The following is a 12826-nucleotide window of genomic DNA, read 5'->3' on the forward strand; positions in this document are numbered from 1 at the left end:
CTCCCATCCACACATACACACTGATAGAGGAGAAGAATACTGCTAAGATGGATATTCCAACCTTCAGTGTTGTTTCTGCCACCTAAATCTTCCATTGTTTCCTAACGTCATTCCTCTGCAGCAAACTGGTAGTAAAGTCCTGCAAAGGAAAAAGTAGGACCCCATAGGAAAGAGGAATAAATCCATATTGGTTCTCTCAGCTTGAACAAAAAATTACGAAGACTGATGTCACTTTAAAGACACTCTATCAGATTCTGAACAAATCCCTCTCATTCAGGCCACACATATGCCTTCTTCTGTGCCAGGAAGATGCCTTGGTTTACCAGTCACAGATGCCTTATTATTTACAGTGTTAAGCAGTTACTCTTAAGCAGTCACATTCATGTTCTGCTAGTTATCACATAACTTTTCCTCCAATACCCAGGCTAACCTAGATCCAAATTCATTTTCACTGTGTGACTTTTTAACCTATGTGAAATGGATCCGTCTGTCCAGACCCAGATCCCACCTATTACCAGAGGTTAAACAAAGGAAACTACCATGGTACCTTGCACTTAATGGTAAGTGCTAGGTAAATGTTTGCTGAATTGAACTAAGATCAGCACAACAGATTAGAAAGAATAAGAGGCAAGGAGGAAGGAGAACTCATAAAAACATATTTTTTAAACAAGAGACCAAAGGAAATCATCTATGAATAGTCACAAAGATGCAAAGCCAGGGGGAATTTCTTTAATTATGCGCTCCTTTAAAGTTACAAAGCATTCCTGAGGCATGTTTAATAAGGAAATCTTCATCAGGTGACATTAAGGTTATGCTATGGTAGGGCGAGAGATATATTCCTTCAGACTACATATATTTCCAAGTTATCATATGGGCTTAATGGCCAGATGGTACTTACACATCTGAAAAGGGAAATGTTCCAACTACAGCACTTAGTAGTAAGAACCCTGTATCCAGAGCCAAGGAAAGATGTCCACAGTGTTCTCAACAGTCTTAGTACCAGAGGTAGAGAGGGAAATACCAATGTCATTATGTTGGGATCTCTACAGTTAGCTACTTGGCTATAATCAACATGCCCTCCATGGTCCTGTCTTGTAAGAAGCAGCTTAAAAACTCGGTACCATTAACCACTGTGGATCCACATAAGCCCACTCTTAGTGGAAGCATGCCTGAGCTTGGCATGCTGCTAGGGGTGGTAGAAAAACAAACAAAGCCAATGCCCCAGAGGCAGCAGCTACCTGGTCTTTGGGAAGCCTATTTTAATAGTAGTGAAACTTGCAGAAATGACACTGGCTCCTTTGCACTAAGAGCTTCTGAATGATCCAGGAAGTTTCTTTAGAGGCCTTTTCTCTGTGACATTCTTCTGGTTACAAGTCTTTTAAACAAAGGGCTGTATCCAAAAGCAGCAAAAAAGAAATCACAGTAGGCAAGAGCCTGAGATGCCTTCGTTAGGAGGTCTGAGCCAACATCCCATCCAAGATCTGCTGAGTGATAGAAATAAATGCAGGGAAAGCAGGGCTTTTAGGGAATTCCTGGATGAAGTCTTGGCCTTCCTCCAAGCTCTTTGTGAGCTGAGGATCCAGGGGTACACAGCCTAAATGGGAAGAAAAAGAGGAAGGCAGAAGGGGATGCTTAGTTAGATGCTGATGGAAAGCCTACAACAGGAAAGGGAAAACATATGGGGAACAGCAATGTTTAAACATGGATTAAGCCACATTCACTTTTTTTGGACACTTCTAAATTTGTGATCATAACTCAAACCCTCTCTTTGAATTTAGATTACTGCTCAAGGGACCACAGGCCCATTATACAAGACTCCACAAAAAAATTAACATGAACAGGGGAGGCAGCAAGGTTCAGCAGTATGGTTCAGCTGGAAAGGCTTTGGTTCTTTATAGTGCTTAGCACATGCCCGTCACACAGTAGGAACTTAAGATATACTTACTGACTGACTATGGAGTCAGAGGTCTGGAAAACTTACCCAATTTTAACTCTTTTCATATTCAATTTATTATTCAGAATGAGGCAGACTCTACAGGTACAAAGAATGTCTCTGATATTCAATCCATAATCTAAACTGAGGCAGCATGGCATTGTGGACAGAATGATGGAATTGGAGTCAACTGGGTTTAAATCTGTCTTTGACTCTAAGTAGTAGTAGCTTGATCCTGGGCAGTTAAGCTCTATGTAGCTCAAGTAAGTCCCTAGGACTAATTTCATTTAGACTGCAATCTCTGTTGGTGGAGGGAGATACCATGCAGATGAAATTACAGGACCTTCACGTAATCTAAGCTAATAATGAGAGGGAATTACTCCTCTGTTCTGTCTCTACAATCATATCAGGATGATTACAGAAAAAATATTTTCAAAGGACTCAGAAAATCAGAAAAAGTGACCCCATAAATGTTCCTAAGTTTCAATTACTACTCACCTAAGAAGGGGACTTTGGCATGTCTGGCCAGTTCTTCCCCACCTCCCTTAGAGAAAAGATTAGTGCACTCCTAGAATTAGAAGAAACAAAAAGTTGGCTATGATCAGAGACCTACTTAATTAGAAGTTTTCCCACAGATAACATTCTCCGGACTAGACAGGGATAAGGGGCCCTTAGAGTACAGATCAGGGGTTGGTAAACTAGGGCCAGAGGCCCAAACCAGTCTGTTGCTTGTTTTTGTATGGTCCACAAAGTAATTTTTACATTTAAAAATAATTTTTAAAAATTTATCCAAATCATTAAAAATCACTTGATTTATTCAAATAACTAAAATTATTTATTAAAATTTTAAAAATAAACATTTTTAGCTCCTGAGTTGTTAAAACAAGCAGTGGACTAGATTTGGCCCTCTGACCCTAGTTTGCCAGTCACTGCTTTAGGTGAAAACAGTTAATTGCATAATCTAGTGTAAAAGGAAGAGATCTTAATAGAAGACAGACACCGAGGGCAGACTTCATGTCATCTGGAAGACAACAGGGTTAGTTTCATTTCATGTACCTAGGTTTATTTCTTTTCAGATTGCTGGCCTAGTCCTGAGTCAGAGCAAGCTTCCCCGAGCTGAATACATCAGAAGGAATGATATTTTCATTCAAGAAGGACTGCTAAACATTTATTATATGCAATACACTATACTAGGTGCTGAGGAAATAAAGATGGAGCAAGATATAGCTTCTTTTGAGTCCCACTGAACCACCTCAGTGTGCTAGGATAATGAACTGCACGGTGATAAAACAGGAAAAACCTTAGGAAACTTCCCCAGGGCTCACCGAACAATGTGGACAAATGAAACCACTCATATTCTCCACAATTCCAATCACTCGCAACCCTGTCTTCTTGCAAAAGGTGAGCTCTCTCCTGACATCACCCACAGATATTGCCTGTAGATCCAGAGAAAGAGTAGGTTTACAGAAGAGAAATAGGTTATAAAGTAAAGAGGACCCTGTCTTTCAGTCTATTATTCCCATAGAGACACTTTACCAAAAGATTAAATGCTTTGTTAAAATCAGAGTAAGCAAAAGGAAATAAAAAATCAGCAAGTACAACATATAGCCAGTTAGAAGAAGTGACTTTCCATATAGCACCAAAGAAAATGAGGGTAGTACCTTCTTCTCAACAAAATACTGAGAGAAGCAACAGTTTAACCTGGAGTCCGAGACCTTGTTCTTAAAAATATTTGGAAATAACTCCAATATGATTGGTTTCCCTTGCAATGCTATGTGTTTTATTTTACGCACTTAAACACATTATTCTGCAAAGGGGTCCAGAAGCCCTACCAGGATCCTAAGGGGTCCATGACACAAAAATGCTTAAGAGCCTGGAACTAGATGCTTCATGTTGTCACTGTTCAGTCATTTCAGTCTCGTCCGACTCCTCTGACACCATTCAGGGCTTTTTGGTAAAGAGAGTGGAGTGGTCTGCCATTTCCTTCCCCAGATCATTTTACAGATGATCAAACAGGGTTGAGTGACTTGCCCAGGATCACATAGCTAATAAGGATCTGATGTTTGATTTGAACTCAGGTCTCCCTGACTCCATGCCTGGCGCTCTAACCACCGTGCCGCCTTTTTGCCCAGATGCTTCACAGACTATTGGGAACACAGCGTACCTGGGGTGTAGTAACCAAAATGGCTCCCAGGGGCTTATAAGGGCGAAGGGCTTCCACAGCAGAAATGTGCTCATCAGAGGTCCCCGGCGGTGTATCCACAATGAGATAGTCCAGGTCACCCCAGACCACATCAGAGACAAACTGTTTTATCAATGCTGACAAGGCAAAAGAAGGTGGAGTCACAGGCCTCTTCAGGGGAATGCAGATTCTCTATACCACAAGTCATCTTCTAATGCACTGGATACCACCCAACCTGGAGGCCCCAAGGAGGTTTTGCTGGGGGATCTACACACCCATAAACAAACAAACGCAGCTTCTTTAGACTGAAGATTACTTCTTATATATTACTATTTTTCAAATGTTTGCAGATCCTATTGTGATTACTAAAAACGCAAATCCATTTTAAAAGGGTTATTACCTTCTGTCCTAACATATTTTTTTAGTCAATGGATACTAGTAATACAAGAGGCCAATACACGGAAGTCTAGGGAATGAAAAGACTTCTTTATCCTCAAAAAGGCTGGGAACTACTACTTTTTTTTTTTTGGGTGAGGCAATCAGGGTTAAGTGACTTGCCCAGAGTCACACAGCTAGTAAGTATCAAGTGTCTGAGACTGGATTTGAACTCAGGTCCTCCTAACTCCAAGGCTGGAGATTTATCCACTGTGTCCCTAACTGCCCCTGGTACTACTACTTTAACTGGATTTAGGTAAATAAGATTAAGCACCTTTCTCTTAAAGTACGGTCCTAAAACTCCTGCAATTTCTTTAAGGATGACATTTGATAAGAGACAGCCAAAACCCAGAATTACCAAGCTTGTTGAACATTCTACCTCAGCATAGTGTAAGTTTTTGCCTTTGCCTAGAAAGCGTAAAACTTGGATTACTAGAGTTTAAAACACTACTACTCAGAGAGTCTCTGATTCTGACTCCAAGACTTAAAATTCTCTACAACCAGGATAGCAAAGTCTGGGCCAGAGTGGAATGAATGCCCTCTCTCTCTCTATAGGACCAACCTTTGACAAAACTGTGACATCTGCCCTGTTTGCTTAACTTTTCTCTAGTCCTTTAATATTGTAATCCTGCAGGATACTGCTCTGAAGGAACGTATACAAGGCTCCTAGCTGATAACAGTTGAGCCCTGCCAGCAGTATTTGCACGTTAATCTGATCCTTCAAGGCCCAAAGGAACAAATTTCTCAATCGGAATGGCAAGCACTGAATCTCATATTCAGAGGGCCAGTGAGCAGCTACCTACTTGTGACAGTGGTCCCGCTCCTTGGAGATCTGTAGTACTGCCACTGAGGAGGGAGCTTGTATCTTGTCTACTAGTCCTAGGAGACAGGGATCAAAGCCAATCATCAGCTTCTATCACCCCTCTGATGTCCCTAATCCCTTTAGTCAAAGCAATTTGGGCTCATTTTTATTCATATGGGTTGGGTCAAAACTTGAACTTTCTGGCTTTGAGAAGATTAACAGACTCTTAAATAGTAAAAGAAAATTTAACAGAAATCAAGATAGGCACACAGTTAGCCCCGTAGAGTGGAAAAGTAAATAGTAAGACTTTTAAGTGAGGCATAAAATGAAACTGCTGGTTTGTATTCTAAATCCTCCTGAACATACATTCTTTCCAGTTTTGTCTCTCAAATACCCAAAGGCTAGACTCCTATATCTTAGAGATGAAGGAACATTCCTGCATTGGGAAGGGGGTTGGAGGGATCAGATGGATTCAAAGGTACTTTCCAGCTTTAAAACTCTTGCTTCTTTTTTGGGAAGGATTTAGTGTGGAATCCTGCAAAATACCCAGCCAGATAGCAGCAAGCAGCCAGAACTGTTGCCACAGTCCAAGCACAGCCATACCATTTTTCTTGGGGCCTCTCCACACCACAGCCTCATCTGGTTTCTCCAGTAGGAAACCCACAGACATGAGGGAGATGGTTTGCTCTTGGTCCACAAACACAGGTACCCAGCCATTGTCACACTGGTGCACAGCCTTGTCTTGTACTTTTAGCATTCGTGGAATGCTGGGACCACAGAGATCCACGTCCAGAATCCCAACCTGTGATAAGACATGGAGTCCAGTTTAGGCAAGTTCAAGCAAATGTTGAAAGTCTTCATACAGCAATGTTTTAGTGGTTGGTACAAACAAACAAGCATAAACAAAACTAACGCAAAACTCAGAGAGATAATCTATCACCACAATGCTATAGCATAAACCATTGCCATGTCATTGCAGAAATCAGTCATAAGAACTGGGAACTGATGTTGAGTTTAAGTCTAAAGACTTCTTTAAAACACTGTAGAGATATCTTGCCCAGTACAGTGTGAGACTGACTGTCCAGGCAAGATTAACAACGTCCCACAGGGTGGAAGCAAGCAGGTGCTCAGAAAGTTCAATGCAGCTACTCACTGGTCAAAGAAATGCTGATATTCAGTCCCTTAGGACTTCAGCTCAGGCACATTAACTATTATGAGAAAAGAGCTAATAACACTTCATTTTACCTAATGAAGAGTTCAACTGTTGCAAAAGAAAGAAAATGAACTCAGCAAGAAGCCCACAAAATTACTACTGGACTGGGCAGAGCAGAGAGTGGCAGCACTCACCTTCTTGCCCGAATGCCGGAGGGCCAGGGCCAGCTCTGTAGAAATGGTGCTTTTTCCTACCCCTCCTTTTCCTGAAAGGACCAAGATGATCTGTCTGATGCCAGTCAGATTTCCTGTCTCTTAAGGAGATGAAGCAACATAATGTTCTTGTGAGTGAAATGGGGACCAGCACTTACATGCATGCAGCTCAGGCTTTAATCTGTTTCTATCACAATAGCCTCAACATTTATGAGTATCTCTGTTTTTAGCATCACCTACATTTCCTAATATATCCTGCTGTACAATCCCTCCTAGGGAGCCACTCTTTATAACAGATAATAAAAAAGATTTTAAAAAATAACTTAACACCACTCCCCTCCCCCAACCAATATGTCCAAACAAGTCAGAAATTAAAGTTCCACACCCATATTCCACTTCTGCAAAGGGAGGGAGCTGTATCCTTATATCTCTTCTTTGGGGCCAAGCTTGGACGTGATCAATACATAGTGTTGACTTCTGATCTACCTTTTAACAAGTCTCTCTGCATCTAGTCAATACTCTCTTTAATTCCAGCCTTCATACTACTACCAGAATAGTCTTCCTGGTGCCTAGGTCTGATCAAGGCATTCCCCTGCTCAAACACCTTCAACGACTTTATTCTGCCTATCAAATAAGGTTCAAAGTGCTTAGTCTAGGATTTAAGGCCATTTACAAGGTATAGTCAACCTCTCTTTCCAGGCTTTTCTCACATTATATACCTACTCATATCTTATATTTTAGCCAAAATGTCCTAAATTGCCATTCTCTGAAACATGCTTTTGCCTTTTCCCATTTTCATGCCTTTCTTCAATCACAGTATTTCCTCTACTTAGAATCCCTCTAATCCAGCTCAAAGTCAACTTGTTTTTTTTTTAAATTCTGAACTTAAACATGGAATAAAATCAACGTTTCCTTCTATAAAGTAGAATAGAACTAGGACTTTACACAAAACTGGAAGTATCTATTAGATTTAGCTTCCTTTAAAAAAAAAATCCAACTATATAACAGATTTAACATTTAACTTTGAAAGCTGTCCTGAGTACTTGTGTTTCTTCTGGCTTCCTTCTGTTCTCTGATAGGTGATAGAAAATTGTTAATATAATGACAGAAAATTGCTAATACTAAATGTTACTTGTCTCTCCCTTAATGATCCAAGTAATGTCACTTTACATTCCTACTCTTAATATGTTTACTTTCGGTTAGATTGAGCTGAACCATTCCCTAAGTCTCCTTCATCCAGACATTTTACCTTGTAAAGAATCTAGCTTAAGCTTGATCTCAGCCTCTAATGTCCTTGCTCCCTTCCACTGAGATTCATGGCACAAAGGGCAAAACAATCAGAACGAAGTGGTTGTCCTCGCTTGGATTACTGAGGGTGGTTGGGATCTCATGACCAGGCCCTGCAACCTCTTACTGTCTCTTCCCTGTCTCCTCCTAAAAGTATAAAGAACCTTTCATGGGTCTCTTGGTTGGGAAATCTACCGTGCTCTGAACTCATAGGGCATCCCTCAAGGTGGCTACCATGTTATCTCAATTAAAGATGCTTTATTCCTCAATTCATGGCTTTGATTTATTTCAGGACTTGACACAGGAAAAAAAAGCATAAATGACTCTTCCTCCCCCTTTTTCTACTTTTTATTTTAGTCAGCTCTATCAACAACCTTTCTTTCCACCCCCTCTCCCCAAGAGAAAACAAAAACAAAACCCTTGTAACAAATATGCAGTCAAGCAAAACAAATTTCCATATTTGCCATATCCAAAAATCTAAGTCTCATTCTGCACCCCGAATTCATCAATTCTTTGTCAGGAGACCACAGACCATCATCAGTACTCTGGAATATCTCTGATTAAAATTCTTAAGTCCTTCAAAATTGTCTGTTAGAAGGATGTTGTCATGATATAAGTCGTTTTGGTTCTGTTCATTTCACTTCACATCAGTTCACAAAAGTTTTCCCAGGTCTCTCAGAAACCATTCCCTTTATCATTTCTTACAATAGTATTCCATACACATACATGTATATATACATATACACATATATGCTATAATTTCTTCAGCCATTCATTCCCCAATTGATAGAGAGTTTCCAGTTATTTGCTAAAACAAAAAGAGCTGCTATAAATATTTCTGTACACATAGGTTGTTTTCTTTGTCTCTAGTCTCTTTGGGGCATAGGCATAGTAGAGCACAGTTGAACTACTTAGTCATAGCTCCAATACTGCTTTCCAGAAAGGTTGTACCAATTCACAGCATAGTGTACCTGTTGTCCAAGAAGAAAATTAATGCTGTACTGTTTTAGATAAAAATTTTTCAGAAATATTTTTTATTAATTTAATATTATCCTAAATCTAAACATTTCTAGCTTAGATAATTGTGCCAGGTGGCATATACCCCCAATGCTCTCAAACATTTCTCTACCTCAAAACATTTTAAAGCAACATTTATAGGAATATCGAGTAAGGAAAGGTTTTGAGTTAAAATTCCTGAAAAATAATGACTTCATCTTCTACTAGAATTGCTAAACTCCTTCCTGCACCATTCCCCTCAAGAATCAACAACTAGTATCTTAATCCTTTTGGAAGAAGGGTGAATCACAGTGCTGTCACCCTAGGCTAATGGAAAAGACCAAGATCTCTGCTAGAGGAGGGATACTTCTAGTAGGTGAGCTTGTGTTCTTCACCTCTTATACATTTTTCTAAAGAGAAAAGTCCGGAAAAAGTTTAATATGCTTCCACATTGTGTTCCCAGAACCTTTCCAAAACTGTCGTTTTCCTTTTTTGTCATCTTTGCCAAGATAGGTGTGAGATACAACCTCAGGGTAGTTTAAATTTTTATTTACTCAATCAGTGATTTGAAGCACATGATCCAAATCACTTTCTTAAGATTTCTTCCATTGAGAACTTCCTGTTCATATCCTTTGACCACTTATTCATTGGGGAATGTCTGGTCATTTTTATATTTTATATATCAATCAGCTCCTCATATTTCTTAGATAAAACTTTTATTGGAAAAGCTTGCTACAAAGATTATTTTTTCCAGTGAAGGGCTTCTCTTCTAATTTTAACTTGGTTGTATTTGTACAAAAAAACAACAAAACAAACAAAAAAAAACTTTATAAATCAGAATTGTCCATTTATCAGCTATGATCTTCTCTACCCTGTTTGGTTATGAACTCTTCTCTTTTCCATAGCTGCAAAATGCATTTCCTTTCTTGCTCCTCTAAATTGCTTTTTTAAAAAATTTTTTTCTAATTTGTTTTTGGTGTAACTTTTTATATCTAAGTCACACTGATGAGGATGGGATCTAGACTCCAAAAAGGAAAAACCCTGGACTTTCCCACATGGCGAAATCTCTGGCATTCCCGAGGCTATAATCAACTGGCCTTTCATTGTGGCTAAACCCAATCTGTTACCCTAAACCAAGCCTAGACCTCCCTATGTCCCCAGGCCACTTCCCACCCTTAATCCTATCTAGGCTCCACTCTCCCTGGGCCACCCCTGGAGTTCTATTACCTCATAGACTACTTGGCCACTCTTAGATCTCTCCCACAGTCTTTAGGTATATAAGGTCCATTAAGATGCTGACTCTTATAATCTAGCCACTGCTCAGATTTTTACAATTTAGCCAATAGCTCCCAGATGCATAGATTCCTTAGGAGTCTGGTTAACAAAGCAGATCTTTAATAAAACTTGTCTTTGGCGTAAGAAGGCTTGGGTCGAATTCTTTCGGGCAGAACCTGTGTGTTGCGATTTTGGGGTCCCAGCACCCCTCACCTCTAAGACCTCATCAACATGTTAATTTGAAACTGTTAAAAGAGCACGTTTTTAAGACCGAAAAGTGATCTAAAAGATCTAGCTTGAAGGGCAAATAGTTAAGAGTTGACAAAGGGGGGAGTTTGGATGTCTCAGCAAAAAGTCTCTCCTTCAATACAAAAGAAAAATCAAAGAACCATGATAGCTTCAGGAAGTTGTCTCTTTATCCAAAAATGAAATAGCAGGCAATTAAGGTAATACCAAGGTATTACAGTTTCCTTAGGTCTATTGTAAAAGGCTTTGCTAACAAGGACACATTCTTTCCTAAGTAGCAATTTAATTATTCTCTCTTTTTAAGTACCTTTTCCCACCTAACTACAGTATCAGAGCAGAACAAAACTGATTTTGAGGGCTCTTTTTTGTTACTCTGGCTCAGGTAGCTTTCGAGGGGAGAAAAAAAATCTATCCATATATACATATACACACACAGACACAACGTATACACTGATAAAATGGACGATATATATTACATACAGCACATTTATATGTTAATTGGGCAAATGATTCTCTCCCTTTATTTGGGGAACGCCTACTGATCTTGTGTGTCAGGATCTTGAGTAAACAAACCGTAGTTTCCCTGTGTTTTTATACTGTGCTGATTTATTCAGGCAGTAGTTTAAAGAACCCTGAAAATTCTCACAACAAAAATTATTCTGGTATATGATCTGAGATATTGGTCTTGGTAACATTTCTACCACATTGAGATTGGTTCAGATGAAAGAATGAAAATGATGCAAGATTTAGATGAAAAAAAAATGTAATAGGAAGCAAAATCCTTTTTTTCTGGAAAGGTAAAATGAAATAATCTTCCAATAATTTCTATCCAAAACTTTTTCACTGGTGTGGACAATCATGAGTGAGGAAAGTTTCTGACCAATTCGAGCCAGCAACTCTGGTAAACTGTCAAGTATTCTAAACCCAGGGGGTGTCACCCCCCCCCACCCCAAAGCCAGATTGAGGGAGAGAAGGGAAGAGAAAGGACTGGATTGACAGGGGTGGGGTAGGGGAATCCTAGGAATCTAGAACGACTGCTGAAAAGAGAGCTGTCACCCTCGGGGGGCTGGAGTGACAGTAGACTAGAGTGGACGGGAATGTCGCTCTCGGGGGACTGGACTAAGTGGTGGGAACCAGACTTACAAGTGTCGTCATCCTGGAGAGCAGCTGGGGGGGGCAGAGAGAGGGGGACGGTGTCAGCCATGAAGAGCCGAACTCTGTGTGTGAGAACCTGACTTCGTCCACCCACGGGGACCCGGACGGACCGTGGATTTGTGAGCTCCTTGAGAGCAGGCTGTCTTTTACCTCCTTTTGTATCCTCATCGTTTAGCTTCGTGCCAGGCACGCAGGAGGTGCTTAATAAATATTTAAAGACTGACTCGTGGAGGGTGGGGGACGGCCCGACTAGGGCAAGCTATCACCTGCGGGGGAGGGCCTAGAGACCTGGACTGGAGTCCGGAGGGGCGGAAGGGTCCATGAGTGCAAAGCCCGGTCGACTCGGAGTGGTGGGGGTCGTCCTGGGGGAACACGACAGACGGGGCGGGGTCACGTGCGGTAGCTGGCCTGGACCGCCGACCCCGAGGTGTACAGGACTTGCAGAGGCGCCGGGCGCTGAGGTTGGGGCCGTCTCCACCCGCCGCAGTCCAGCCCAGTCATACTGGCGCTAAATTCAGAGTCCCACCCCCTTCACCTTAGCTCGCCCAAGGCCTTCAACCCAGGGGCGGCCCCGACTCCACCCCTGGCCGGGGAGGGGAAGAACCCTCACCTCCCGCGGAAGGGAAACTCCTCGCGCATGCTCAGGTATTCGAGCAGAACGAGCCGCCGACTTCCAGGGGGCCGCCAAGTCCACCTGGCTCCCGCGGACCCGCCCCGACTCTGGACTGCGCAAGTGGTTTCCATCTTTCAAGGTGGGAGGTTTGGGACGGCGAATCTCTCGGGAGAGGCTCTCGGAGGAGCACCTCCTGAACTCACTCACCCTGTGCGGTCTCCATTCTGCCCGGCGCTACCTTACGTAACAACTTCCGCCTCTATCTGCGTACACACACCCCTTCCCGTCTTCCTCCTAGAGTGAGGGACGTTTCATCCAACCCAAAGCAACATTTCTCCCCTTCTCCCGCCCCTTTGTCCTTGTCCTCTTTTCTTAACCAATCAAATCTCCAAAGGCGTGCCTGCCACCCGGCCCCGCGACTCCTGGGAAATAGAGGTGGGCTTTCTTCTAAATCCAAAAAATTGGCTACTCCCTCAATTATTGGTCTTTGGGCCAATGTGCGTGGTAGACTTGGCTCTGACTTGCTCCTATTCCTCC

General features: G+C 41.7%; 1 protein-coding gene across 4 annotated transcripts; it reads right to left on the reverse strand.

Annotated features, from left to right (window-relative positions):
* Positions 1–707: 707 nt before the first annotated feature.
* On the reverse strand, positions 708–12599 carry NUBP2 (nucleotide binding protein 2). 4 transcript variants are annotated; one of them, XM_027863184.1, is made up of 7 exons: positions 12497–12599; positions 6700–6818; positions 5956–6154; positions 4098–4252; positions 3259–3369; positions 2432–2501; positions 708–1594 (listed from the first exon to the last, which is right to left on the reverse strand). In XM_027863184.1, exons 1-7 carry the CDS (start codon positions 12510–12512, stop codon positions 1449–1451), a joined length of 816 nt encoding a protein of 271 aa, XP_027718985.1. In that variant the 5' UTR covers positions 12513–12599; the 3' UTR covers positions 708–1448. The 4 variants fall into 4 exon arrangements, with proteins under 4 accessions (XP_027718985.1, XP_027718989.1, XP_027718988.1 ...); XM_027863188.1 differs by lacking the exon at positions 12497–12599 and adding an exon at positions 12287–12461; XM_027863187.1 differs by lacking the exon at positions 12497–12599 and adding an exon at positions 11665–11989.
* Between the last annotated feature and the right edge of the window lie 227 nt (positions 12600–12826).

Source organism: Vombatus ursinus, unplaced genomic scaffold (assembly GCF_900497805.2).
Source record: "Vombatus ursinus unplaced genomic scaffold, bare-nosed wombat genome assembly UNPS02014770.1, whole genome shotgun sequence".
NCBI lineage: Eukaryota > Metazoa > Chordata > Mammalia > Diprotodontia > Vombatidae > Vombatus > Vombatus ursinus.

Coding starts and splice junctions, on each gene's coding strand:
- NUBP2 (XM_027863184.1), bottom strand. Junction 6,155..6,699: donor TCCGGCATTCGGGCAAGAAG/GTGAGTGCTGCC, acceptor GTCTTATCACAG/GTTGGGATTCTGGACGTGGA. Junction 1,595..2,431: donor TGCCAAAGTCCCCTTCTTAG/GTGAGTAGTAAT, acceptor CTTCCCATTTAG/GCTGTGTACCCCTGGATCCT.